This window comes from Chroicocephalus ridibundus, chromosome 27, assembly GCF_963924245.1.
Source record: "Chroicocephalus ridibundus chromosome 27, bChrRid1.1, whole genome shotgun sequence".
NCBI lineage: Eukaryota > Metazoa > Chordata > Aves > Charadriiformes > Laridae > Chroicocephalus > Chroicocephalus ridibundus.
The window spans coordinates 1,300,137-1,323,791 of record NC_086310.1 but is presented as its reverse complement, the minus strand read 5'-3'; the positions used below and the strand labels follow the sequence as shown (position 1 = coordinate 1,323,791).

Here is a 23,655-nt window from a genome sequence, read left to right as displayed (position 1 = left end):
CATGCAGAGATGTCTCCATCAGTCCTCTCCACCACCTCACATCCCCTCAGCCTCCCTCCCTCCAGACAGGGAGTGGGTGACACTCCTTTCACCTTTCCCTTTCCCTTTTCCCTTCACCCCTTCATCCTTCTCAAATGTCTGGTGGATCAAATGGGACCTGTGGTGGACTTTCCTGATGGGAAGACCCTCCAGATTTATCCTCCCCCATGCTTGGGTGCTGCTGGCAACAGATCCTGGTGCTGGACATGCCTTTGGGCAATGTCTTGATGGGCTCCAACCATGCGAGGCAAGGTCTACAGCCAGGACCTGTGTGGGACTCAGGCTCCTACCTCCATTTGTTGGAGGATTAAGCACCTATGAGACCTTCAGAAACCGACGCAAAGGGCCAACAAGCAGACGCAAACCACCTTTGTAATTAACGGACCTTTTTAATTTATTTATGCCCAAGAGCCACCATGATGTTCACAGCTGGAGCAAACTCTTCTCCCGCAACTGGCTTAGGCAGCGTGTTTTGTCTCTGAAGTCTCTGTGTCTCTGATGCTGCAAATGAAGAAATTGGGTCCCCAGGGCTCTGGAGAGGTGCTCTTGGTGGTTGGACATGCAGTGCAGGTGGCTTTGAGCCAACGGACAGCATCTTGGGCCAGTTTCCCCCTGCCACGGCCACTGGGAACTGATAATTCACCGTGGTCCTTGCCATGGACCGCCCCCCAGAGCATTTCTCTGGTCTGGCAACAAGTCCTCCAACTGCGGGGGCTCCTGGATGTCTCTTTCTTCATGGTGGTTGTGAAATGCTGTGGTCTTCTACCGGAGCATGAAGCTCTTCAACCTGGCCAGCTGGACTCGCTTTCCTGCCAGCGAGACATGGTGATAGGTCAATAGGTCTTGTCGGACCATCCCTGCAGAGAGGAGCCTCCACAGAGCATACCCAGCTCCATGCCCTGGTGGGGGCTTCCAAAGCCCCCTCAGATGGCCCAAAGCCTGCTTCGTCCCTCCTAATCTTGCTCAATTTTAGTGCGTGCACCCGTGAATCCCCAATCGGCGGGACGTTTAATGGGCACCACCCAACAGGGCTGGTCGTTCTCTTACCGATCTGCAGGAGGAGATGGAGGCTCAAAGCCAGAGCCAGGAGGAGAAGGACCGCCATGGCCAAGCTGATGGAGACTCCCAGACCTGGGAGAAAGAAACCAGATGGTGGTGAGGAGGAACACTGGGTCCCACAGGGCCAAGCGCGGTAAAGCCAAGCCCCGGATCATCCCCACCACATCCCGGGCTGTGTGGTTCATTTTTGGTCATGCTAGGAAGCCTGCAGAGCCACCTTCGTGTCGATTGGAAGGGATCTCCAGAGCCCTCTGCTGGCCACGCTCCTCCTCATGCAGCCCTGTATTTCCTTTCTCTTTTCCCTGCAAGGAGAGCTCACAGCAGCTCGTACTCAACCCACAGACCTCCAGGTCTTCGGAGGGGGTCAATCCAGGGACCTCCAGGTCTTGGGAAAGGGTTGGGAATATCGTTCCTTCCTCAGCTCGTTTGCCACAAGCACCCATCAAGGAGTGAGGGGAAGGTGAGGCTGACTGCAGCACGTATCTCAGCTGCTTTGCGGGGAAGGTCTATATTCCCCCGGGAAAGGAAAAATGAGGAATTTCCATTAGCAGGGTATGGGCAACCCGAAGCTGGTAGCGTCACTGGTGGCATCTTGGAGCTTGGAAACCAGGATGTTTGGCCAAACTTTATCCAGAAAACCAGGGACGCTTACCTTCAGCTGGCAGCTCTGGGCTGGTAGCAACGGTGCTGTTCCTCTTCACCTGGTCGTCCTTTTCACCTGGACAACAAATACGTGGAGAAAGGGTCACCCCCTCCTCCCCACCCTGCAGGGGTTGCCAAAGCGTGGCCAAGCACTGAGCTTTGGGATGGTGTGTGGCTACTCCTTGCACTCTTCTCCCAGTCCTTGGAGTAGGCTGGACCCAGGATACTCTGGTGGCGTTAACTGGGACCATCTGAACTGGTCTTGCTGATCAAGACCCAACCCTGTTGGCACTGCAGGGGCCTAGGGTTAACCAGGAGCATCTCTGCACTGAACTGGTCTTGCTGGTCAAGACCCAACTGGGTTGGCACTACAAGGACCTTGAGTCTATGCAAACAGGGGCAACCACTTCTGGGGTTTCTCAAGGGCTGTCCCTGATAGGGGGCAGGATCAACCTCCCCATGCCCTCCTCCACTCACCTTTGGTGGTCAGGACCCATGGGACACTCAACCTTGAAAGCAGGATCTGTCCAAGGCTGCTCCGGCGCTGGTATCCGCAGGAGTAGGTGCCGCTGCTCTCCACGGAAAGCCAGATGGTGAGTGTGGAGGTGAACTGGCCTTTTCCCACCGGGTGCTTTGCCAGCTCCACCCCGTTCTTGCAGAAGAAGATGTGGGTGATGGGGACATGGGAAAAAACAACGCACCGGGCAAGAATCAAGTCACCTTCCTGAGCCGAGGAGAAGTTTGGGAAGAGTGCCGGAGGGGGGAAGTCACCTGCGAGAGCAGAGAGACCCGGTCATGGTGTGATGGTGTGGAGATGAGCAATGAGTTTCTCATCTCTCTGACCTCAGTGTTGACCTTGTAGCTGCTTTTCAGTGGAAATAGCAAATTAAAAGCTTTTCAGTGGAAATAGCAAATTAAAAGCCTTGAACCCCTCCAGGGATGGGGCAGCCACAGCTTCTCTGGGCAACCTGGGCCAGGGGCTCACCACCCTCACAGCAAACAATTTCTTCACAAGATCTCACCCAAGTCTCCCCTCTTCCAGTTTAAAACTGTTACCCCTTGTCCCATGGCTTCCCTCCCTGCTCCAGAGTCCCTCCCCAGCTTTCCTGGAGCCCCTTTAGGGACTGGAAGGGGCTGGAAGGTCTCCCCAGAGCCTTCTCCAAGCTGAAGCCCCCCAGCTCTCTCAGCCTGTCCCCACAGCAGAGGGGCTCCAGCCCTCCCAGCATCTCCGGGGCCTCCTCTGGCCCCGCTGCAACAGCTCCGTGTCCTTCTGCTGTTGGTGCCCCAGAGCTGGAGGCAGCGCTGCAGGGGGGTCTCCCCAGAGCAGATGGCAATGTTACAATATTGACCTGGAGGGTTCTTCCAACCACCCACTCCATTCACCTGGAGAGCTGCAGGTCTCTGGCTCCATCCCACCAGCACCTGTGTGGGACAGCAGAAGGGGTTGGTCTGAGATAATCTGCTGGTGTAGAAGAGGACACCTTGACGAGGACATCTCTTTGAGGTTGGACATCCAACCTTGGGAAGGCTTGCAGAAGATGGGGAGATGCTGCAGACCTTAGCATGAAAGAGGTCAGAAATCACCAGCGAGGAGCAAAAAGTGCTTTTGGGTGGTGCCTTGTCCCTTCCTGCTCAGCCAGGGACAACCACACCATGCCTGGACCCCAAGAGTGACCAACCCTGTGCTCATGGATCAGTGGAAGGATGTAATTCCCTCTGTGGGAGCTGCCACCTTACATCTCTCTGGCCAAAATAAGTCACTGGCCAAGGGTTATCTACAACGCACCACAGCAGAGATGGACTTTCAGACCCTCCAGAGAGCCCACCCTGTGTTTTTGGACTGTTGGACTGCTTAAAAATCGCTCCAGAAACTCACAATTTTGTCTCTCGGCTAGCGCTTCAACTTAATTTCTCTCTGCAGCTTTCCCAAGGGCACCGCTTAAAATCCACCCCACGTCATCCCATGGTGCTGCCCCCAGCACGACTCTCCAAATTGCCCCCCAAGCAGCCTTCCTGGCCACCTACCTGCCAGCCAGAACAGGGTACCCACAGCCTCAGCCAGCCAGCTCCTTCTCGCCATGCTGAGCTCCCCAGGACCAAGTCGTTGGGGAAAGGGGAAGCTGAACTTGGTTTCCTGCCCGTGACGCATCCCCCGGGGCATGACCCAGCGTCTTCTCGGGGAGGAGAGAGCAGAAAGGATGAGCTGGGTGGTGGTAGATGGTGGGTATTGCCGTGTTGGGTGCACACACATGGGGTGCCTTCATCCCCCACCCCAAAAAGAAGCTGCTTCGTCATGGTGTTTTCCACCATGTTTGTGGCCGCCTGTTTTTGGGTGGCTCGGGGTATGTCACAACTGTCCCCAGCGGGACACACCATCTCCCAGCAAGTTTCCAGCATCCTTGGGTGAAAAACAGCTCCCCCCAGATTTCTCCACAGCCTCAGCCCCAAGGTTCCGGTAACAATCCTGCTTTGCAGTACAAACATGCAATATCCTTTCAGTGTCACTGGGAAGAACAGTGTTTCCTAAATTCTCCTTTTTTTGGGTGTGTATCTCGGACAACAGACCGAGATGCAACCCAGCTGCTGACGCGGAGGTGCTGTTTCCAAAGCCCTGGGCTTGTGAAGGAAACCCAGGGGATCTCCAGAGTTATTAGATACTTTTGCCTGCTAAAAACCAACCTTGGAGCTCCACCACCTTTGCTTGATTAAAGCCACTTTAGATGTCCACTGGGAGGAGCTCAGAGACTTGGCTAGAGCGGAGCTGAGGCTTGTAGAACCCCTGTCTGCCCAACGAGCAGTGGGAGACAGCTCTTCAGCCCAGCCTCCTCTGAGCCTGCGTGGGTGGAAAGGGGTCTACATGGTCGTGTGCGCATCTTCCCCTGGGCCAGACCCTCCCAGCCCCATGTGTCCTCCCCGTTTTCTGCACAATCATGGGGTTTATTCCCTGCCCTCCATCCCCGGGGTGTTGGATTCACCTTATTGGGATCATTCCCTGGTGGGTCAAGCCAGCTCTGTGGGGCAGGCAGGGAGATGATGTCCACCAAGGAGAAACTCTGAAGCCAAAGGAGTGCACCTGCCAGAAATTCAACAGGAATAAACCCGTTTCTTCCCTTTCTCTCCTCTCCTGCGTGTTTCTTTTGCGTGTCGTTCACTTTCGGTTTCCTTTTCAAGTATATATTTGTATTTCCCTGTCTGTGATGTTTCTCTTGTCTGGTAACCCAAGGGTAGAACATGACTTGTTGGGCAGGGCTTAGGCTGGATGCTGGGGACAACACAGGGTGAGGTCCTACAAGGCTTTCCAGTGGCCTGCATCTTTTCTAGCCGTGAATAACATTCGGAAAATCAGGGAGAAAATGAAAATAAAAAAATCTTTAAACAGCAGAAAACAGCTACAGCTCATCCCAGTCAATGGACAACACAAGAAATTTCCCGAGTGTTGAAAGAAAAATGCAAACAACAATAAGCCCAGAACCATTTTAAAGGTAATTTTCCCTAGATGCACCCAAGCTGATTCCAGAGAGGGTGTCTGAGGGGGAGCAGAGCCGCCTCCTCAAACGCTGCATTATGAAGGGACGGCTGGTTTCCTGCCGCAGCAATTTTTTTTTAACCCAGTAAAACCACCGACAAAAGGCCAGGGCTCGTCTGTCTTCTAGAAATAGCATAACGGTGGGGTTTGCTGGCGGAGTCACGCGCCTCCAGTGTCTCAGGGCTTGAGGAGGGGTTTAGCAATGCAACTCCAAAGCCCCGGTGCTCTCGTGGTGCTTGGGGCAGGGGTGTCCCTCCTTTAGGGTTTGGGGAACCGTTGCAGCTTGGGGCTGAGCTGGGAAGGTGGAACCTGCTGGGGTGCAGGCACCTGAACGCCAATTCGTTCTCTTCTGGCTCCGTCCCTCTCTCCAGAGGATGCTGTTGACCGCATCGATCCTTGCCGTACCTGGCAGGGGGACGCGTGGTTAACCGGACTGCCCTCCCCATCAGGGATGCGGGATTTGTGGATGAGGAAGAAGCTGCTTTTGGACAATTTTGTGGGGGGGAGGGGGGGTGTCAAAGCTCCCATCCTGACCCAATTCGGGTACTGTCACTCCAAAGCCTATGCTGTGCTGACAATGCCTTCCTAAGCAGGGTGGAAACATGCAGCCTGTCGTATTCATCCCCCAGTGCAGAACACAGCCAGCGGGGGCCATGGCCATGCAAAGAGCTGGTCCAGTTTCCAGCCCTCCAGCCCTCTGCCCACAGCCACCAATTTTTTCCCTTTGCTTGGAGATTTGCAGCTGCTGCTGCTGTTTCCAGTTCTGCTTCAAGGCCAGCTCGCGCCCAGCAAAGCCTGCTGGGGACACGGGCCTGGCTGAAGGAGCGCTTGGGTTGATGTTGGGGAGCGGGAGGGAAATCTCCTTTTGAAAGAGAAGAGCCACTGCTGTGCGCGCAGAGGAGTGGTCTGGCCAAGCGGTCGCGTGGTTGAGTTCTGAGGCTGCAGAGCGAGCGGGAGGCGAATACCTCGCTGCTGAGAGAGCTGATGTGGGAAAGGGAGGGCTTTTTTTAGAGCAAGGTGACCTGAGGCCCAGCCGCTGCAGCGAGGAGCAGTGTCTGGGCTGGGCTGAGATGGTGCTGAGCCTGGCTGAGCCCGTCCTCCACGGTGGGATTCACTGTCCTCTATGAGGAAGTCCTCAGAGTCTGGGATGCTGAGTATCCCTGGAAAAGTCATGAGCATCTGACCCATCTCAATTGGAAGGTGCCTCCCAGATGTCCATCTCTCTTGTCCTAGGAAGACACACGTGCCCATGTGCAATGCACAGCTAAAAGCCTGTTACATCGCGTTTCCTTGTGGCTTATCAGAGGCTGTTGTTCATCTCCATGGGCCAAGACAGTCCATTCTGGTGGCGAAGTCCCTCCCTCCCTCCTCCATGCAGACACAGAGTTGGCCACCATAGTCCTACTCCACCGATGTGGGTGGGCCATCACGCCTGCTCTCCAATGGCTCCACCTGCAAAAATGCCTCTTGGAGATGCTGTTGCTCTGCTGCCTTCCTAGTTCCCAGGCTCTTAACATAGAAACATGGCTCTTGTGACCTCAGGGCAGTCAGGCACCCCAGAGGCAGGAGAACGAGCCAGGACAGGCATGAAAAAAAGCCTGAGAGAATGAGCAAGGGTCGGCAGAGGAACGCCAATAGACTTTCAGCCTCCTCTTCGTGGGGAAGCGCCTCTGACCACACACGGGCTGTTCGCAGGTGCAGCAAACCCCAGAGTGGACACCTCTTCTGCCTCTTCCTCAGCTGCTCAGAAAGCTGAGTCTGCCAGCTCCGGCCAGCAAGGGATGGGGAAGGGGCCGTTGGGTACGCCAAGTTGGGCGCCCATGACAGATCTACCCACCGTCGCCTTGCTACTGCTGGGTGAGTCGGAGCTGGGCACGTCTGTGGGATGGGGCTGGGGCTGCCAGGCTTTGGGAGTGGGGCACGGGGACTTGGCGTTGTGGAGAGCTGGGTTAAATAATTAGAGAGGTTGAAATCACATGTATTGCATGCCATTCGGCAAAGATCTGTGCACAGGCCTGTCTAACCTTGATTTTTCTGCCCAAAAGCTGTGCATAAAACACCTTTCAGGGTACTCGACCAGCTTGACCAGACCACTGGCTCCATGTTCCCTTTTAGCAGACCCAAACGCCGTATTCATGTCCCTGATGCGGCTACAGAAGAAGGGGGATGTACGTCTGCTTTGGTTTTGTTTTATTTTTACTGAATTCTCACCCATGTTCTGGATTGAACACCCAGAGAAAGAGTCTTGTGGGACACAGGCATGGGTCGGAAGGAGGGACAGAGCTTTGTAATTCTTGTCGTGTTGAATTGAAATGAAAATCTCTTTCCTAACAGTGCCGGCAGCTGTCACGTTGGGTGAAAAGCAGCTTTGTGCCTGCGGTGGTCTGTGAGCAGTGCAGAGAGAGAGGTGGCATTTGGGACACGGGGTGGCTCTTCACTGGGGGCCCTTCAGTGCCGGGATGCAGAGCTGTGAAATGGGTAAGGTGAGGCAAAGCATGGAGAAAAAGGGGCAAAGAACGGGAGAAATTCAGCCGGTGAATGTGTTGAAAATCCAGAAGGGCTGCCCTGCCTGCCACTGCGAGGACGTGGGGCTGTGGGTGAGACAGGGTCACCCCCCTGGATCCACAAACCCACCCAAAATCGGCTTGGGGAGGAATCAAGCAAGGAGACCGGGAGATGCATGATGGATGCTCACGGGTGGGATGGTGCTTGCCCGGCAAGAGCTCAGCAGTGGGGATGGGGGCACGGTCATCTGGATGAGCCGGGTCACTGCCCCTCTAACCACCCCCGTCTCTGCCCCACGGTGCAGGTGCCAGCGTGACCGCCCAGGACATCTGCAGCTCCCCTGGTGATGGTGAGCACAGGGAGGGGTTCAGAAATGGAGGTGTGAAGGGGGCGAGGAGCGGGTTTTGTGTCCCGGCTACAAGCCCTAGGAGGAGAGACTCTTCCCTCTCCGAGCCAGGTTGTCTTGCAGCCCCACATTGAGGAACACTGGCCCACAGCATCCCTGCATCCCTGCCTGCCTTCCAGGTGACCTCCCTGCTCCTCATCTGAGCCAGGATTTATCACATGCTCATCCTGGCGACACGGTTCTGGCTGGGTGCTTCATCCTGACTGGTTCCCCTGCTACCCGAATTGTCTTCTGCAAGGATGGGGTGGAGGAGTAGAGCCTGAAAGTCCAACAGGGGCAGCTGAGCTACTTTGTGCTGCTGAACGTCACCCTGGGCAGCGCAGGGACGTACGCGTGTGGGTACCAGCACAGGAACGAGAGCAACTGGGTGAGGAGCTCTGCCCTCAGCGCTCCCCGGCACCTGGCTGTCCCAGGTGAGACACAGCACAGTGGTGTGGGCACTGCTGATGAGCTGTGCTCCGTTCTGGGACAGGCAGGGCATGGCACTGGTGGCCTTTCCTCTTCTAACTGTGTTGCCTCCACTGATAGATGTCTCTAGGGTGATATCCCTTCCCAGGGGGTCTCCGTCTCTCTCCATCTCACACTTCTGCTGCAGACATGGGACTCAGCAGTGCCCAGGATCAGAAAGCCAGGGCTGGGGCTGCTGGAAGAGCTTGGGATGCACCAGGGATGCTCCAAGGTCTCCCATGTAACTCTATGAGCTGACATCAGGGAAACCGGGGAGAGTTGCATGAGCTGGGTGGTTCCCCAGGAGCCTGATGAAGCCAGACATGAGCTGGGGTTTCTGCTCGGTGTCTGGGATGGTCCCAGTGCAGGACAGTGAGACTCACAAGGTCTGCATTTCTCTGACAGGCAGCAGCCCCTCACCAGGAACAGGGCTCCCACACGGAGGTGAGTGATTCCCTGTGAGCACTTCTCAGGCATCTCCTTCCTCCTGGACAGTACTTGTAGATGCCGTGAGCCTCCTCTCTTCCAGGGCCAGCCATACCCCTCTGGATCTGGATCCTGTGCTCTGCCCTCACTCTGCTCCTCCTGGTTTCTGCCCCCATCATCACCCTCATCCTGGAGAGATGCAGCCACTCGGCCACTGGGACTGGCCACTCTGGAGACGTCCCTCTCCCCACTGTCATCTGATGCCCTCACTTCCCTGGGCTCCCTGCTGTCCCCATGTCACGTGTGACGTGGGACTTCTACCTTCTACCACCCCCAGGCTTCCAGTTTGGGTCTGGTCACTGAGGGTCTCATGCCCAAGGGACGTGCTCCCATCGCTCTGCTCTCTTTTGCTCAGCCCCTGCTCTCTCCTCTGATCAAGGACCCTGGAATCTCACACTCTTCCAGCTGCGTTTAACACCCACAGATGCCCCTCCTGCTCACAGACACCAATGTCTCCGCTGCCAGGTCCATCCCTGTGGCAAGGAAGCACATGGAGGGATGGTTGGATGGCTCCAGCCTCAGAGCTTGATGCTGTCAAGGTCCTGCATCTCCTCAACATTTCCCTTTACCTGAGGTGGTGTGGGCAGCCAAGGACGATTCCCGGGTCATTGGGCATCTCGTTGCAGTGACCAGGGCAGAGGCACGTGTGTTGGCAGAGGGTTTGTGGGAGGTGAATTATAAAGGATTTGTTCAGAAGCTGTCGCTTGGTGTTGCTGCTCTGTCTTTGTATGAATTCTCAGAAGGGCGCTGGGACAACTGCTTTAATCCTGGCTGGTGGGGCACGAGTCCTGAGAGGGAGCTGCCATCCCCTACGCCCACTGATCATAGAATCATCGAATCATAGAGCCATAGAATGCGTTGGGGTGGAAGGGACCTCTAAAGGCCATCTAGTCCAACCCCCCTGCAGTAAGCAGGGACATCCACAACTAGATCAGGTTGCTCAGAGCCTCATCAAGCCTGGCCTTGAATGTCTCCAGGCATGGGGCCTCCACCCCCTCTCTGGGCAACCTGGGCCAGCGTCTCACCACCCGCATCATAAAGAACTTTTTCCTAATGTCTAATCTAAACCTGCCCTGCTCTAGTTTAAACCATTGCCCCTCGTCCTATCGCCACATGCCCCTGGAAACAGCCCTTCCCCAGCTTTCCTGTAGGCCCCTTTCAGCTCTAAGGTCTCCTCGGAGCCTTCTCTTCTCCAGGCTGAACAACCCCAACTCTTTCAGCCTGTCTTCATAGGAGAGGTGCTCCAGCTCTCAGATCATCTTCGTGGCCCTCCTCTGAACCCGCTCCAACAGGTCCATGTCCTTCTTGTCCTGAGGGCTCCAGAGCTGGAGACAGTACTCCAGGTGGGGTCTCACGAGAGCAGAGTAGAGGGGGAGAATCCCCTCTCTTGATCTGCTGGCCACGGTTCTTTTGATGCAGCCCAGGATGCAATTGGTCTTCTGGGCTGCAAGGGCACATTGTTTGCTCATGTCCAGCTTCTCATCCACCAGTACCCCCAGAAGGAGACAGCGTGGCACGTCCCACCTGCCCCACCATCTTTGGGGCGCTGCGGCAACAGCCTCTCCTCGAAGCGTCTGCTTTCCTCTCAGCTGGGGCCAGCCCTTCAAGAGCTGCCTGGCCCGGGGCTTGCAGAGCCCCTGGGGCCGCTCCTGCTGCATTTCCGTGGCCAGCAGGGCCTTTCCCACAGCGAGAGGCTGTGACGAGCGGGGGCCCTGCCTCAGCCCCCACTGCGGACGCTGCGCCTGCGGAGTCCCCGCTTTCATTTCCCTGCGCTCAGACGCGGGAGCACGAGCCGTGTTTGCCTGTCCCTCGGGGGCAGCGTCCTCCCTGCAAAGCCCTCCTGCCCCTCGTCCCCCACCCTGCTTTGCATCGTTGGGGCCAGAGCTACCCCAGCTGCTCATGCTCTGGGCTGTGCCCCATAGCTGGATGTCAAACAGCATCACCCTGACTCAAACCCTTCTGTGTCTCACTTCAGTGACCAGAGTCCTTGTCTCAAGTTTCTCTCCCAGAGGCCTCCCAGCACTGGCCGGGCAGCCAACTTGCTCTCCACTGTGAAACTCCAAGTGCCCTTGGTGTGCACCAGGGCGCTCAGGAGAGGGGTTGGGGTGCAGGCAGGAGGGCAGAACCTTGTCTGGGAAGCACAAGGCAGCCCGTCTTCCCTCATGGAAAGGGGGAAGGAGGGTGGAGGCAGGGCTGGAGGTGATGCCTCCAGCCTTCATCTTGGAGGTACTTCTGGGTAGCAGAAGGACTCAGAGGAGCAAAACCTTGCCCATGAGAAAAGCTCTATGGTTATGTCTGGCCAGATGCCATAGCAGCACTGCTATTCAAAAACAAGAGGGAACAGGGGGATGAGAGCAAGGGCAGAGCTCTTCCACAGATCTAAAGCCCCAGGGAACATCAGTCCCAGCAGAGCTGTCACATGCAAAGCTTCAGCAAAGGTCCCGGGGTGCTGGTGTAGGGCAGGGAGGTCTCCAGGCACCACAAATCCTGCTGAGCCATCCCTCACCAGCAGAGCAGCCAAATGGGATGGTACTGCTGAGCGATGCAGCCACCTTCACCTGCATCTCATCCGCGCAAGCTGTCCACACGGGCTTGGAGCTTGAGATGCCGTAATTTGGGTGCTGTCACTCCAAAGCCTCCTCGGGTGTACTAAAATAGAAAAGCCACTGCTGTGCTCAGAGTAGTGGTGTGGCCAAGCGGTCTGAGGCTGCAGAGCGAGCGGGAGGCGAATACCTCGCTGCTGAGAGAGCTGATGTGGGAAAGGGAGGGCTTTTTTTAGAGCAAGGTGACCTGAGGCCCAGCCGCTGCAGCGAGGAGCAGTGTCTGGGCTGGGCTGAGATGGTGCTGAGTCTGGCTGAGCCCGTCCTCCACGGTGGGATTCACTGTCCTCTCTGGGGAAGCTCTATTGCGCAGGCAGATAAACCGTCTTGTGTGACACGTGCCTGGGGAGGGGGATGGACAGAGCTTTGCATTTTTATTGTGCTGGAGTGACATGGAAATCCCGTTCCTGACGGTGACAGCAGCTGTCATGTTGGGTGAAAAGCAGCTTTGTGCCTGTGGTGGTCTGTGAGCAGTGCAGAGAGAGAGGTGGCATTTGGGACACTGGGTGGCTCTTCACTGGGGGCCCTTCAGTGCCGGGATGCAGAGCTGTGAAATGGGTAAGGTGAGGCAAAGCATGGAGAAAAAGGGGCAAAGAACGGGAGAAATTCAGCCGGTGAATGTGTTGAAAATCCAGAAGGGCTGCCCTGCCTGCCACTGCGAGGACGTGGGGCCGTGGGTGAGACAGGGTCACCCCCCTGGATCCACAAACTCACCCAAAATCGGCTTGGGGAGGAATCAAGCAAGGAGACCGGGAGATGCATGATGGACGCTCACGGGTGGGATGGTGCTTGCCCGGCAAGAGCTCAGCAGTGGGGACCGCGGCACGGTCATCTGGATGAGCCGGGTCACTGCCCCTCTAACCACCCCCCTCTCTGCCCCACGGTGCAGGTGCCAGCGTGACCGCCCAGGACATCTGCAGCTCCCCTGGTGATGGTGAGCACAGGGAGGGGTTCAGAAATGGAGGTGTGAAGGGGGCGAGGAGCGGGTTTTGTGTCCCGGCTACAAGCCCTTGGAGGAGAGACTCTTCCCTCTCTGAGCCAGGTCGTCTTGCAGCCCCACATTGAGGAACACTGGCCCATAGCATCCCTGCATCCCTGCCTGCCTTCCAGGTGACCTCCCTGCTCCTCATCTGAGCCTGGATTTATCACATGCTCATCCTGGCGACACGGTTCTGGCTGGGTGCTTCATCCTGACCGGTTCCCCTGCTACCCGAATTGTCTTCTGCATGGATGGGGTGGAGGAGTACAGCCTGAAAGTCCAACAGGGGCAGCTGAGCTACTTTGTGCTGCTGAACGTCACCCTGGGCAGCGCAGGGACGTACGCGTGTGGGTACCAGCACAGGGACGTACGCGTGTGGGTACCAGCACAGGTACCTCCCTTTGCAGGGAGGACGCTGCCCCCGAGGGACAGGCAAACACGGCTCGTGCTCCCACGTCTGAGCGCAGGGAAATGAAAGCAGGTACTCTGCAGGCGCAGCGTCCGCAGTGGGGGCTGAGGCAGGGCCCCCGCTCGTCACAGCCTCTCGCTGTGGGAAAGGCCCTGCTGGCCACGGAAATGCAGCAGGAGCGGCCCCAGGGGCTCTGCAAGCCCCGGGCCAGGCAGCTCTTGAAGGGCTGGCCCCAGCTGAGAGGAAAGCAGACGCTTCGAGGAGAGGCTGTTGCCGCAGCGCCCCAAAGATGGTGGGGCAGGTGGGACGTGCCAGGCTGTCTCCTTCTGGCCCTGCCTTCCTGCTGCTGCTGCTGGGTGAGTCGGGGCATCTCTCTGCCTGGGGGCTGAGGCCGGGAGGGGTGCTGAGCGGGGCAGGAGAGGGCACGTCCTGGGCAGTGGGGAGGCTGGGGACAGGGTGTGCGGAGCAGCCGGGCAGCAATGAGGGGCAGAGTTGCTTGGATGAGGGGAGGAAGACGATTGCTTCCTCCAGCCACGGTGCAGCTCCTAGCAAAGGGCATATTTCTCCAACATCTCTAAGGACGTGTGGGTCACAGTGTGGGACTGGGCAGATGCTGGAGAGCCTTAGGGAGGCAGGGTCACCTACCTGTTACAACAAAACCAACCAAAATGGCCTAGCAGTGATTGTAAGCCAGGAGACTGAGAAGATGCCATGTGGAGGTGCATGGGTGGGAAGGTGCTCACCCAACAAGGACTCCGCAGGGGGGGACCAGGACAGGGGCACATGGGTTATTCCTGTCACTGTCCCTCTAACCAAACCCCTCTCTTCATCATGCTGCAGGTGCCTGTGCGACCGCCCAGGACATCTGCAGCTCCCCAGGTGAGGATGAGCACAGGGATGGGTCCCAAAAAGGAGTGGTGAAGGAGTGGAGATGGGAAGGGAGAGGGGGTTGATTCCTCAGGTCTGCACCCCTGGAGCCGAGTCTCTTCCACTGCATTTTGCAGTCCCCACAAACGTAACACTAGCCTGTGGCATCCCTGTGCCATCTCTCCAGGTGACCTCCCACCTCCCGATCTCTTCTTGAACACCTCCAACGCTCAGGAGGGAGAACGGGTTTTGCTTCGCTGCTCCATTGTCGGGCAATCTCCTACTACCCGAATCGTCTTATGCAAGGATGGGGTGGAGGAGCTCAGCCTGAAAGCCCAATGGGGGCAGCTGAGCTACTCTGTGATTCTGAACGTCACCTGGAGCAGCGCGGGGATGTACTCGTGTGGGCACCAGCACAGGGACGAGAACAACCGGGTGAGGAGCTCTGCCCTCAGCACACCACGGATCCTGACTGTCACAGGTGAGACGTGCACTGGCGCATGAGCAGGCTCCACACCAGAGTACTAATGACGCCAGCTGAGGATGCGAACCCCCTCGTACCCTGTGGGGTTTCCTTGGGCAGCTGGAGTGCTCAGCCAGCCTTTGAAACTGGGACAACTCTTCCCAGTCGTGGGAGAGCAGCCTGCTCCTCTCCTGCCCCAGCATCGTGGGATGGGCAGAGTGGTGGTGCCAGATCTAATCCAGAGCCACAGCTGAGCAAGGCTTTGATTGATTTATCAGGAGGGTTGATAGATGGTGGGTCCCCACAGGTGCTTAGTCTGTGCAGCACCTGGGAGAGCTGGAGACTCTCACCCTCTCCCTTTCTCCTCCCAGGCAGCAGGTCCAGCTCCCCGGCAGGGCCATCCACCCCAGGTGAGTCATTCCCTCCCCACACACCCAGTGTTCCCCAGCATCGAGCCGAGGGATGCTGGGCTGCTGGCACCAGAATATGGGGAGGTTCATCAGCTGGGATTGTGCCTGGCTCCAAGGGCATCTCCTGCTCTCTGCTTCTCCCCGTGACGTGCTCTCTTCCCCAACACCTTCTGTCTCTCCCAGATCCCCATCCCCCAGTTGACCACACCTTCACCATAGGCATCGTTCTGGGAGTGGTGGCCGTCTCCCTCCTCCTCCTGGCTGCAACCAGCTACTGTGCTGTGAAGAAAGGTGAGTGACTGGGGGAAACTGAGGGTAAAAAAATGAGGTGAAACATAGAGGGGAGTTAAAATGACCCATGCTTGTTCAGCATTGCTTGTTCACCCTGAGTGAGATGTGCAGGTTCAGCCCATCATCTTCATAGAATCATAGAATCATTTAGGTTGGAAAAGACCCTTGGGATCATCGAGTCCAACCATCAACTCCACTCTACACAGTTCTCCCCTACACCATATCCCTTAACACCACATCTAAACGAGTCTTAAACACATTCAGGGATGGTGACTCCACCACCTCCCTGGGCAGCTTATTCCAGTGTCTGACCACTCTTTCTGGGAAGAATTTTTTCCTAATGTCCAGCCTAAACCTCCCCTGCTGCAGCTTGAACCCATTCCCTCTTGGTCTATCGCTAATTACCTGTGACAAGAGACCAGCACCAGCCTCTCTACAATGTCCTTTCAAGTAGTTGTAGGGAGCGATGAGGTCTCGCCTCAGCCTCCTCTTCCTCAAACTAAACAGTCCCAGCTCTTTCCATCGCTCCTCATAAGATTTATTCTCCAGGCCCTTCACCAGCTTCGTTGCCCTCCTCTGTGCTCGCTCCAGCACCTTGAGATCTCTCTCATATTGAGGTGCCCAGAACTGGACACAATACTCAAGGGGTGGCCTCACCAGTGCTGAGTACAGGGGGACAATCACCTCCCTCCTGCTGGTCACACTATTTCTAATACAAGCCAGGATGCCATTGGCCCTCTTGGCCACCTGGGCACACTGCTGGCTCATGTTCAGCCGCTTGTCAATTAGAACCCCCAGGTCCTTTTCTGCCAGGCAGCTCTCCAGCCACACTTCCCCAAGCCTGTAGCGATGCATGGGGTTGTTGTGGCCCAAGTGCAGGACCCAGCACTTGGCCTTGTTGAAGCTCATACCGTTAGCATTGGCCCATCGGTCCAATCTATCCAAGTCTCTCTGTAGAGCCTCCCTATCCTCATGCAGATCAACACTCCGCTTAGCTTTGTGTCATCTGCAAACTTGCCAATGATACACTGTGTCCTTATCAAGGTCATCAATAAAGATGTTAAACAGAAACGGTCCCAACACCGAGCCCTGAGGGACACCACTTGTGACCGGCCGCCAGCTGGATTTAACTCCATTGACCACCACTCTTTGAGACCGCCCACCCAGCCAGTGCTTGATCCAGCAGATCATATGCTCATCCAGGCCATGAGCCGCCAGTTTTTCCATGAGAATTCTATGGGGGACAGTGTCAAATGCTTTTCAAAAGTCTAGCTAGACAATGTCCACAGCCTTTCCCTCATCCAATAATCGGGTCATCTTGTCATAGAAGGAGATCAGGTTCGTCAGGCAGGATTTGCCCTTCCTAAACCCATGCTGACTAGGCCTGATCCCCTGCTTGTCCATTATATGAGTTGTAATGGCACTCAAGATGATCTGCTCCATGACCTTCCCTGCTGCCGAGGTCGGACTGACAGGCCTATAGTTTCCTGGATCCTCCTTTCTGCCTTTTTTGTAGATGGGCACTACATTTGCTACCCCCCAGTCCATTGGGACCTCTCCAGTTAGCCATGACTTCAGGTAGATCATGGAAAGTGGCTTGGCGAGCACGGCTGCCAACTCTTTCAGCACTCTTGGGTGTAACCCATCTGGTCCCATAGACATGTGCGCATCCAAGCGGCGTAGCAGGTCGTAGATCACTTCCTCTTTCATTGCGATGACCTCGTTCAGCTTCCCCTCCCTGTCTCCCAGCTCACGAGGCTGGGTGCCCAGGGAACGGCCAGTTCCACTGCTGAAGACTGAGGCAAAGTAGGCATTGAGCACCTCAGCCTTTTCCTCAGCCTTTGTGACTATGTTTCCCTCTGCATCCAGTAAGGGAGGGAGATTTTCCCTAATCCTCCTTTTGTTGTTAATGAATTTATAGAAACATTTTTTGTTGTCCTTAACAGTGTAGCCAGGTTGAGCTCTAGCTGCGCTTTGGCTCTCCTAATTTTCTCCCTGCATAGCTTCGCTACATCCTTATAGTCTTCATGAGAGACCCGCCCGCTCTTCCAGAGGTCATAGGCTCTCCTTTTGTTCTCGAGGTCCAGCCAAAGGTCCCTATTTAGCCAGGCCGGTCTCCTTCCCCGCCTACTTGTTTTTCGGCACACAGGGACAGCCTCCTCCTGTGCCTTTAAGACTTCTCTCTTGAAGTATGTCCAGCCTTCCTGGGCTCCTGTATCCTTCAGGGCAGCCTCCCAAGGGACTTTGTCCAGCAGTCTTCTGAACAGGTCAAAATTTGCCCTCCAGAAGTCTAAGGTGGCAGTTTTACTAACCCCTCTCCTTGTTTCCCCAAGAATCAGAAATTCGATCATCTCATGATCACTGTGCCCTAGACAGCCACCAACCTTTACTTGCCCCACAAGTTCTTCCCTGTCCACAAGAAGCAGGTCCAGGAGGGCACCTTCCCTGGTCGGCTCACTTACCAGCTGTGTGAGGAAGTTATCTTCCACACATTCCAGGAACCTCCTGGATTGTTCCCTCTCAGCTGTGTTGTATTCCCAGCAGATAGCTGGGAGGATAAAGTCCCCCACAAGAACAATGGCAAGTGATCGCGAGATTTCCCCCAGCTGCTTATAGAAAGCTTCGTCCGCCTCACTGCTTTGGTTGGGAGGTCTAGAGCAGACTCCCACAGCAATAGCAGCTTTATCGGCCCTTAACCTACTCAAAACGCTCTCCACCCCATCATCACTATACTTGATTTCTGAGCTCTCATAGCATTCTCTAACACACAGGGCCACTCCTCCACCTCTCCTTTCCTGTCTGTCCCTCCTGAAGAGCTTGTAGCCATCGATTGTGACACTCCAGTCGTGTGAGGCATCCCATGACCTTTCTGTGATAGCCACTATGTCGTAGTTTCCCTGGTGCATCATGGCTTCAAGCTCCCCCTGTTTGTTGCGCATGCTGTGTGCATTGGTAGAGATGCACTTCAGATGAGCTAATGATTCCAGCACCTTTTTGTGAGTGTGGGCCCCATTTCCCACCAGACCCTTCTCAGGTGCTTCCATGATTTCTAAACGTCTGTCCCTTCTCTCAAATGACATGGCAGAGTGAGAGTCCTCGCTGGTCCACCATCCTTCAAGCCCTGGCATGCCTCCCTTGGGTTTATTCCTGACAGGCCCAGTTATCTCCCCCTCCCCCCTCATATCTAGTTTAAAGCCCTGTCAATGAGTCTTGCTACCTCCTCCCCCCAAATTCTTTTCCCCTTCCAGGACAGGTGCGTCAGGTGTCTCGTATAACAGCCTGTGATCAAAAAACCCAAAGCCCTGCCAGTAACACCAGTCCCGGAGCCACGAGTTGACCTGTTGCCTCTTCCTGTTAATTTCCTCATTCATGATTGCCACTGAAGGGACAGAGGAGAACACAACTTGTGTTCCTGATCCCTGAAGCTGCTGCCCCAAGGCTCTAAAAACTCTTTTAATCAATTTTGGGCTCCTTCTACCCACTTCATCACTACCCACCTGAGATACTAAGAGGGTGTAGTAGTCAGAGGACTTTACTAGGGCTGGAAGTTTGTCCAACACGTCCCTGACCTGTGCCCCAGGGAGGCAGCAGACTTCCCTGTGAAGTGGGTCTGGACGGCATATTGGCCCTTCCGACCCCCTCAATAGAGAGTCACCCACAACAACGACCTGTCTGCTTTTCCTTTTGGAGCCAGCTGTGATGCTGGGTCCATGGCGACTTGGTCTTTCTGACATTTCTGTCCTGGGTGTATCATCCTCCTCTCCAACAGCCAGTTCCTCCTGCAGGACTCCATGCCTGTTCTGCAAAGGTAACTGGGAAGGTGGGAGAGGCCAGGAGGGGATTCTTCAGCTTCCCTGAGCAGGGACCTGTTTCCATTCCCCCTCGTCTCTGCCATCCCCTCCTATTGCCTGGTGACGAGAGGGGAGGGGGTCCTCTGACTTGTGTGGGGCCTCACCCTGTTCCCTTTCTCTCCGGGAGCGGGTCCACCAGTCACTCTCCCTCTCGCATTCTCTCATACTCCTCAACCTTTCCACTTCTTCCTTCAGCTCAGCCACCAGAATGAGCAGATCATTTACCTGTTCACATCTGACACAGGTGTTGTCTCTGCTGCCCTCCATGGCGAGTGCCAGGCTCCGGCACTCTCTGCAGCCAGAGGCCTGGACGCCCGTATGTTCGCGTGGGGCCTCTGTCTGGGTGCCCACAGTTTTTTTGACAGCAGCCTTCGACCGGGCAGCAACCATGGCTGGATCTCTACACGCAAGTGACACCTTGCGACTCGACGGCCAGTTGGGGTGAGCACTGGCTGCTCCGTGCTCTGTGGCCAGGGACTAGTCCTGGCCCTCCCAGAGGCTTCCTATAACCTGGTGGCTTGATCAACCGGGGCAGGTGCTGCCTCCGCCCAGGCTCCCTCAGCAGCCCGTCCACCAGCTGACAGCCCTCAGCACAGGCCGAGGGCTTTTGCCAGCTTCCAAAAGCCCCAAAAAGAGCTTTGTGTCGGCCCTTTTCACTGCAGATCCCTTCCCCAGCGCAGTCTTACCTGCCCTGAAGCTGGTCTCCCATGCTTCATGGTGCAGCCCAGAGCATGGAGAGCCGGGGCTGTGCAGTAACTCTGCCTCCCCGCCTCTCCCTTTCTTTTCCTTGCAGGGGCCTGTGGAGTGAGATGCCAAAGGTGAGCAGCAATCCCTCCTGGCTGTGGGGCTGGCGGGTGATGGAGATGCCAGGGGCATCTTGGTCCTTGGCCAGGGGCAGCATGGTCGGTGTCTATGGGTGGCTTCCCCCGGGGTGGAGGTAGGAAGGGATTGGGCTGTTCCTGGGCTTGACTCCAGCCGTGGACGTGATGCAAGAACACAGCATCCATGGGAATGACCCAAATGGCCCCATCACCTCCTGGTCACAGATCCCAAAACCCTTTCTCTGCTCCTCTCCAGGCAGCAGCAGCTTCCCAGCCACGAGGCTGAAGCGACCGACAACAATGAAATACAGTGTGAGTACCTCCTCCTCCGCCCGGCTGACCTACGGTCCCCTCTGTCCTTGGGGACACCTTTCATGTGGGCTGGCTGCCCCCTGGCAGCGTCAGCAGCCTTGTGCCCATCCATCAGCCATGTCACAGCCTAAGGAGCTGAACAGAGTTACGGGGACGTGCCCCATCCAATTTCACCGTCTCCATCTCCACCCCTCAGTGTGCTGCTACGCGGCACCTTTCCCAATTCCACACACAGTTCCTACAATGAATTGCCAAGAGGGATGCGCAAAAAACAACTGCCCGTGAACAAGGGCAGATTTGTCCCGGCTGCATTGCACCCCGCTTCTCCCTTGCGTGCACAGCCCAGCTTCTGCCTGCAGAAGAAAGGTGACAGCAGCCCAACGCTCAAGGTGACCAACCCCTTTTGCTGGCCAGGACTTCCCTGACACACTCGGGCCCCAGGCTGCAATCCAGCCCCTCTGGGCTTGGCGGTTTCCCCACCTGCATTCCCACTTCAGCAGGATTTCTGCTTCAAAGCAGAGTGCAGCAGCGGAGGATGCGGGTCCATTGATGGTCGCCGGTGGGGAAAACATCTCCTTGCTACCTCTGAGAGCACAGGCTGCAGCAAAGGGGACGTGCTGTGGGTGGGGGAAGGGGGAGATCTCCCCACCCTCCATCTGCCTCCCTATTTGCAGGGTGACTTTGGTTTCGCACACGGGCGCGGAGCGGCAGAGAAAGGTCTGCTGGTTGGGCAAAGAGAGACAAAATGCTGGAGGGTGGGGGAAATGCAGCCAAACACCCAGATCCCAGTTCCACATCCCCAGCTGGAAGGGCAGCTGGCTCTGCTGTGCAGAGCAGGGTGAAAGTGGGGGTAAACGGGGCAGGGGATTCAGTCCTCACCCCAGGGGATCTGCTGTTCAAAGGCAGGCTGGGTCTCATCCAAACCCACAAGGGGAAGCATGGGCTCAAAATGTCGTTTCTCCCTCCCCAACAGATGCCACCATCGCCCACGTTGGACATAAGAGGGTGAGTCATGGCAGAGCTTTGGTGCCACCCCAGGGAGTGGGGCCCCAGGGTTGGGGTGAGCACGTCGGGGTCTCTGCCCAGGGCTTGGGCTGGGGAGTCCCACTGGGTTGTTCCCACCATGAACCCAACTGGTACGTGGACTTCTGTGTCCACCTGCCCACACCTTGATGAATGATTCCTGCCTTAACAATTAAAATCTGGGGGCATTCCAAGAGGAAAAAGAACAATCTTGGGAAAACAACAACAAAGAAGAAATGAGGGGTCACCTAGAAACACACAGTACTGCCCCAAACTGGCTATTATTTTTGCTAATTTCTTCCAAGCCTGGTGACCCAAAGTGCACAGCTCCCATCAGCGCTCCTATGGCCCAGGACTAGGTGCTTGTGCAGGGTTCGGAGGCAGCAGGTGAAATAACAGGGTTTAATTTTTCCTCTGAAGCCTCGCGTGCAAGAGATGAACCCCACCACGACGTATGCCACGGTGAGCTGCTCACGCAGCCAGCCCAGATAGCGCTCCAGCACGACGAGGGCACAGGGAGCCTTGCCCACCTCGGCCTTTTCTCTCGGGCAGAGAGCTCCCGCGCTGGGCAAAGGGAAAATGGGGCTGGTGTGCCCAGGTTGGGCTTTCCTGGGCTTTGCTGTGACGGGGAAGGGCTGTGTGTTGGGGGCCTTGGGGATGCTCCCCCAGCTCCTCACCTTCTCCACCTTGCCCTTCCCAAACCCACTTCCACCCACCAGGCAGCTCGGGTTTTACAGCCATCCGTGCAGGCTGACAGCGGGTTTGTCCCCGTCACCACGCACCTGCCGTGTGCCACCCCTTCACTTCTCTTCACCAGTTCTTGCTGGGGAATTGCCAGCGCTCGGCTTGGGAGGGCCCTGCCTGCCCACAAGCCCTGTCCATGCCAACATGTCCACACCCAACCCTTCCACCGAGCCCAGCCCTTTCCACACGCATCAGAAATGTATTCCGGCAGACTTTCACCAAAAGCAGGTCTATGTCTTGCACTTGGAATGACAATGAATGATATATAAATGCATATCGAAAACATTAACGGTGTTGTGAATGTGTACGTGAGGACCCAAGTGAAGACATCTCCTTCCCACTCTGTACCGTCTAACAGGTGTGTACATAAACTGCGTGATACAGCTACGGGTGTGCTCTGCTATCTACCCACACCCACCCACAGATGGATAGACGGGCCCACAGAGACACAGGCCCTGATGTGCTCACACCTCTATGTCAATAGCTCTGTGCAAGGGTGATGTGGTTTTGCTGAAATGAACAAGAAACCTCTATGAATTTCTGCCACCGGTTCCACCTCTGGCTTACACAGTCCCTTACGGAAGGGGCTTGAGCTGCCCAAAGACAGCCGTAGAGGTAGAACGGGGTGGCTGTCGAGATATGAAGGGACTGTGGAGATACCCGGGGATAGAAAGGGGAGGGTGTCTTGTCTGAGCTCAGCTGAGACGTCTACCAGAGCCTCCGAGCTTCATCTTTACCCTCTCCTACTGCCTCTCCTTTCTCATCTTGGCCATGCTTTCCTTCCCTAGACCGAATCCCAGCAAAAAGTTATTTCTTGCCCTCACCATACCCAAAATGCTTCATACAATTGGGATATTAACATTCCAGGCAAGGTCATGGGGACACCCATGCTATGCGGAGCACGGTCTTGCATCAAAATGGTCACCAGTTGTTAGCTAATGGTTTGCATTCACGCTGAGGCTTTAGCTAGAATGAGTTTTGCAGATTTCCACACTGGCTCAAGCTGTACTTCTCCAGCCCATCCTTGCAGAAGACAATTCAGATAGTAGGGGACCACGTCAGGATGGATCACCGTGCCAGAACTGTATTGCCAGGATGAGCAGAATTTAAGTCAACCTGGAAGGAAGGGTCACAAGGAAGGCAGGCAGTGATGCAGGGATGTACGGGCCAACCTTAGTGTTGGTGTGGCTGCAAATGCCTGCATCCTGCTCCCCTCCTGCCTCAGCATCATGGAAACTGGAGACTGGTGGTGCCGTATGTAATCCAGAGCCATACTCCCTGGCACCCCACCAGCCGGGAGTAAAACAGATCTCCCAGCATGCTTCCAAAAATTCCCTCCAAGACAGAGGAGCAACACCAAGTGACAGCTTCTGAACAATTCCTTTATAATTCACCTCCCACAAACCCTCTGCCAACACACGTGCCTCTGCCCTGGTCACTGCAACAAAGATGCCCAATGACCCGGGAATCGTCCTTGGCTGCCCACACCACCTCAGGTAAAGGGAAATGTTGAGGAGATGCAGGACCTTGACAGCATCAAGCTCTGAGGCTGGAGCCATCCAACCATCCCTCCATGTGCTCCCTTTCCACAGGGATGGACCTGGCAGCGGAGACATTGGTGTCTGTGAGCAGGAGGGGCATCTGTGGGTGTTAAACGCAGCTGGAAGGGTGTGAGATTCCAGGGTCCTTGATCAGAGGAGAGAGCAGGGGCTGAGCAAAAGAGAGTAGAGCGATGGGAGCACGTCCCTTGGGCATGAGACCCTCAGTGACCAGAC

At 56.0% G+C, this 23,655-nt stretch overlaps 1 protein-coding gene and 2 long non-coding RNA genes across 8 annotated transcripts; 2 read left to right on the top strand and 1 right to left on the bottom strand.

Annotated features, from left to right (window-relative positions):
• Positions 1–173: 173 nt before the first annotated feature.
• Positions 174–4,277, bottom strand: LOC134507755 (uncharacterized). Of its 5 annotated transcripts, none has more exons than XM_063318627.1 (6): positions 3,766–4,277; positions 3,124–3,297; positions 2,442–2,511; positions 2,218–2,309; positions 1,751–1,816; positions 174–1,170 (listed from the first exon to the last, which is right to left on the bottom strand). In XM_063318627.1, exons 1-6 carry the CDS (start codon positions 3,989–3,991, stop codon positions 773–775), a joined length of 1,026 nt encoding a protein of 341 aa, XP_063174697.1. In that variant the 5' UTR covers positions 3,992–4,277; the 3' UTR covers positions 174–772. The 5 variants fall into 5 exon arrangements, with proteins under 5 accessions (XP_063174697.1, XP_063174696.1, XP_063174699.1 ...); XM_063318630.1 differs by having other exon boundaries at positions 247–848; positions 1,087–1,170; positions 2,218–2,511; XM_063318626.1 differs by having other exon boundaries at positions 238–1,170; positions 2,218–2,511.
• A 3,344-nt stretch (positions 4,278–7,621) lies between these two features.
• On the top strand, positions 7,622–9,501 carry LOC134507761 (uncharacterized). 2 transcript variants are annotated; one of them, XR_010068945.1, is made up of 5 exons: positions 7,622–7,744; positions 8,076–8,120; positions 8,297–8,590; positions 9,030–9,068; positions 9,154–9,501. It is a non-coding gene; the product is annotated as an uncharacterized LOC134507761 (long non-coding RNA). The 2 variants fall into 2 exon arrangements; XR_010068946.1 differs by having other exon boundaries at positions 8,706–9,068.
• A 3,660-nt stretch (positions 9,502–13,161) lies between these two features.
• On the top strand, positions 13,162–14,209 carry LOC134507762 (uncharacterized). Its single transcript, XR_010068947.1, has 3 exons — positions 13,162–13,454; positions 13,939–13,977; positions 14,153–14,209. It is a non-coding gene; the product is annotated as an uncharacterized LOC134507762 (long non-coding RNA).
• Positions 14,210–23,655: the final 9,446 nt, after the last annotated feature.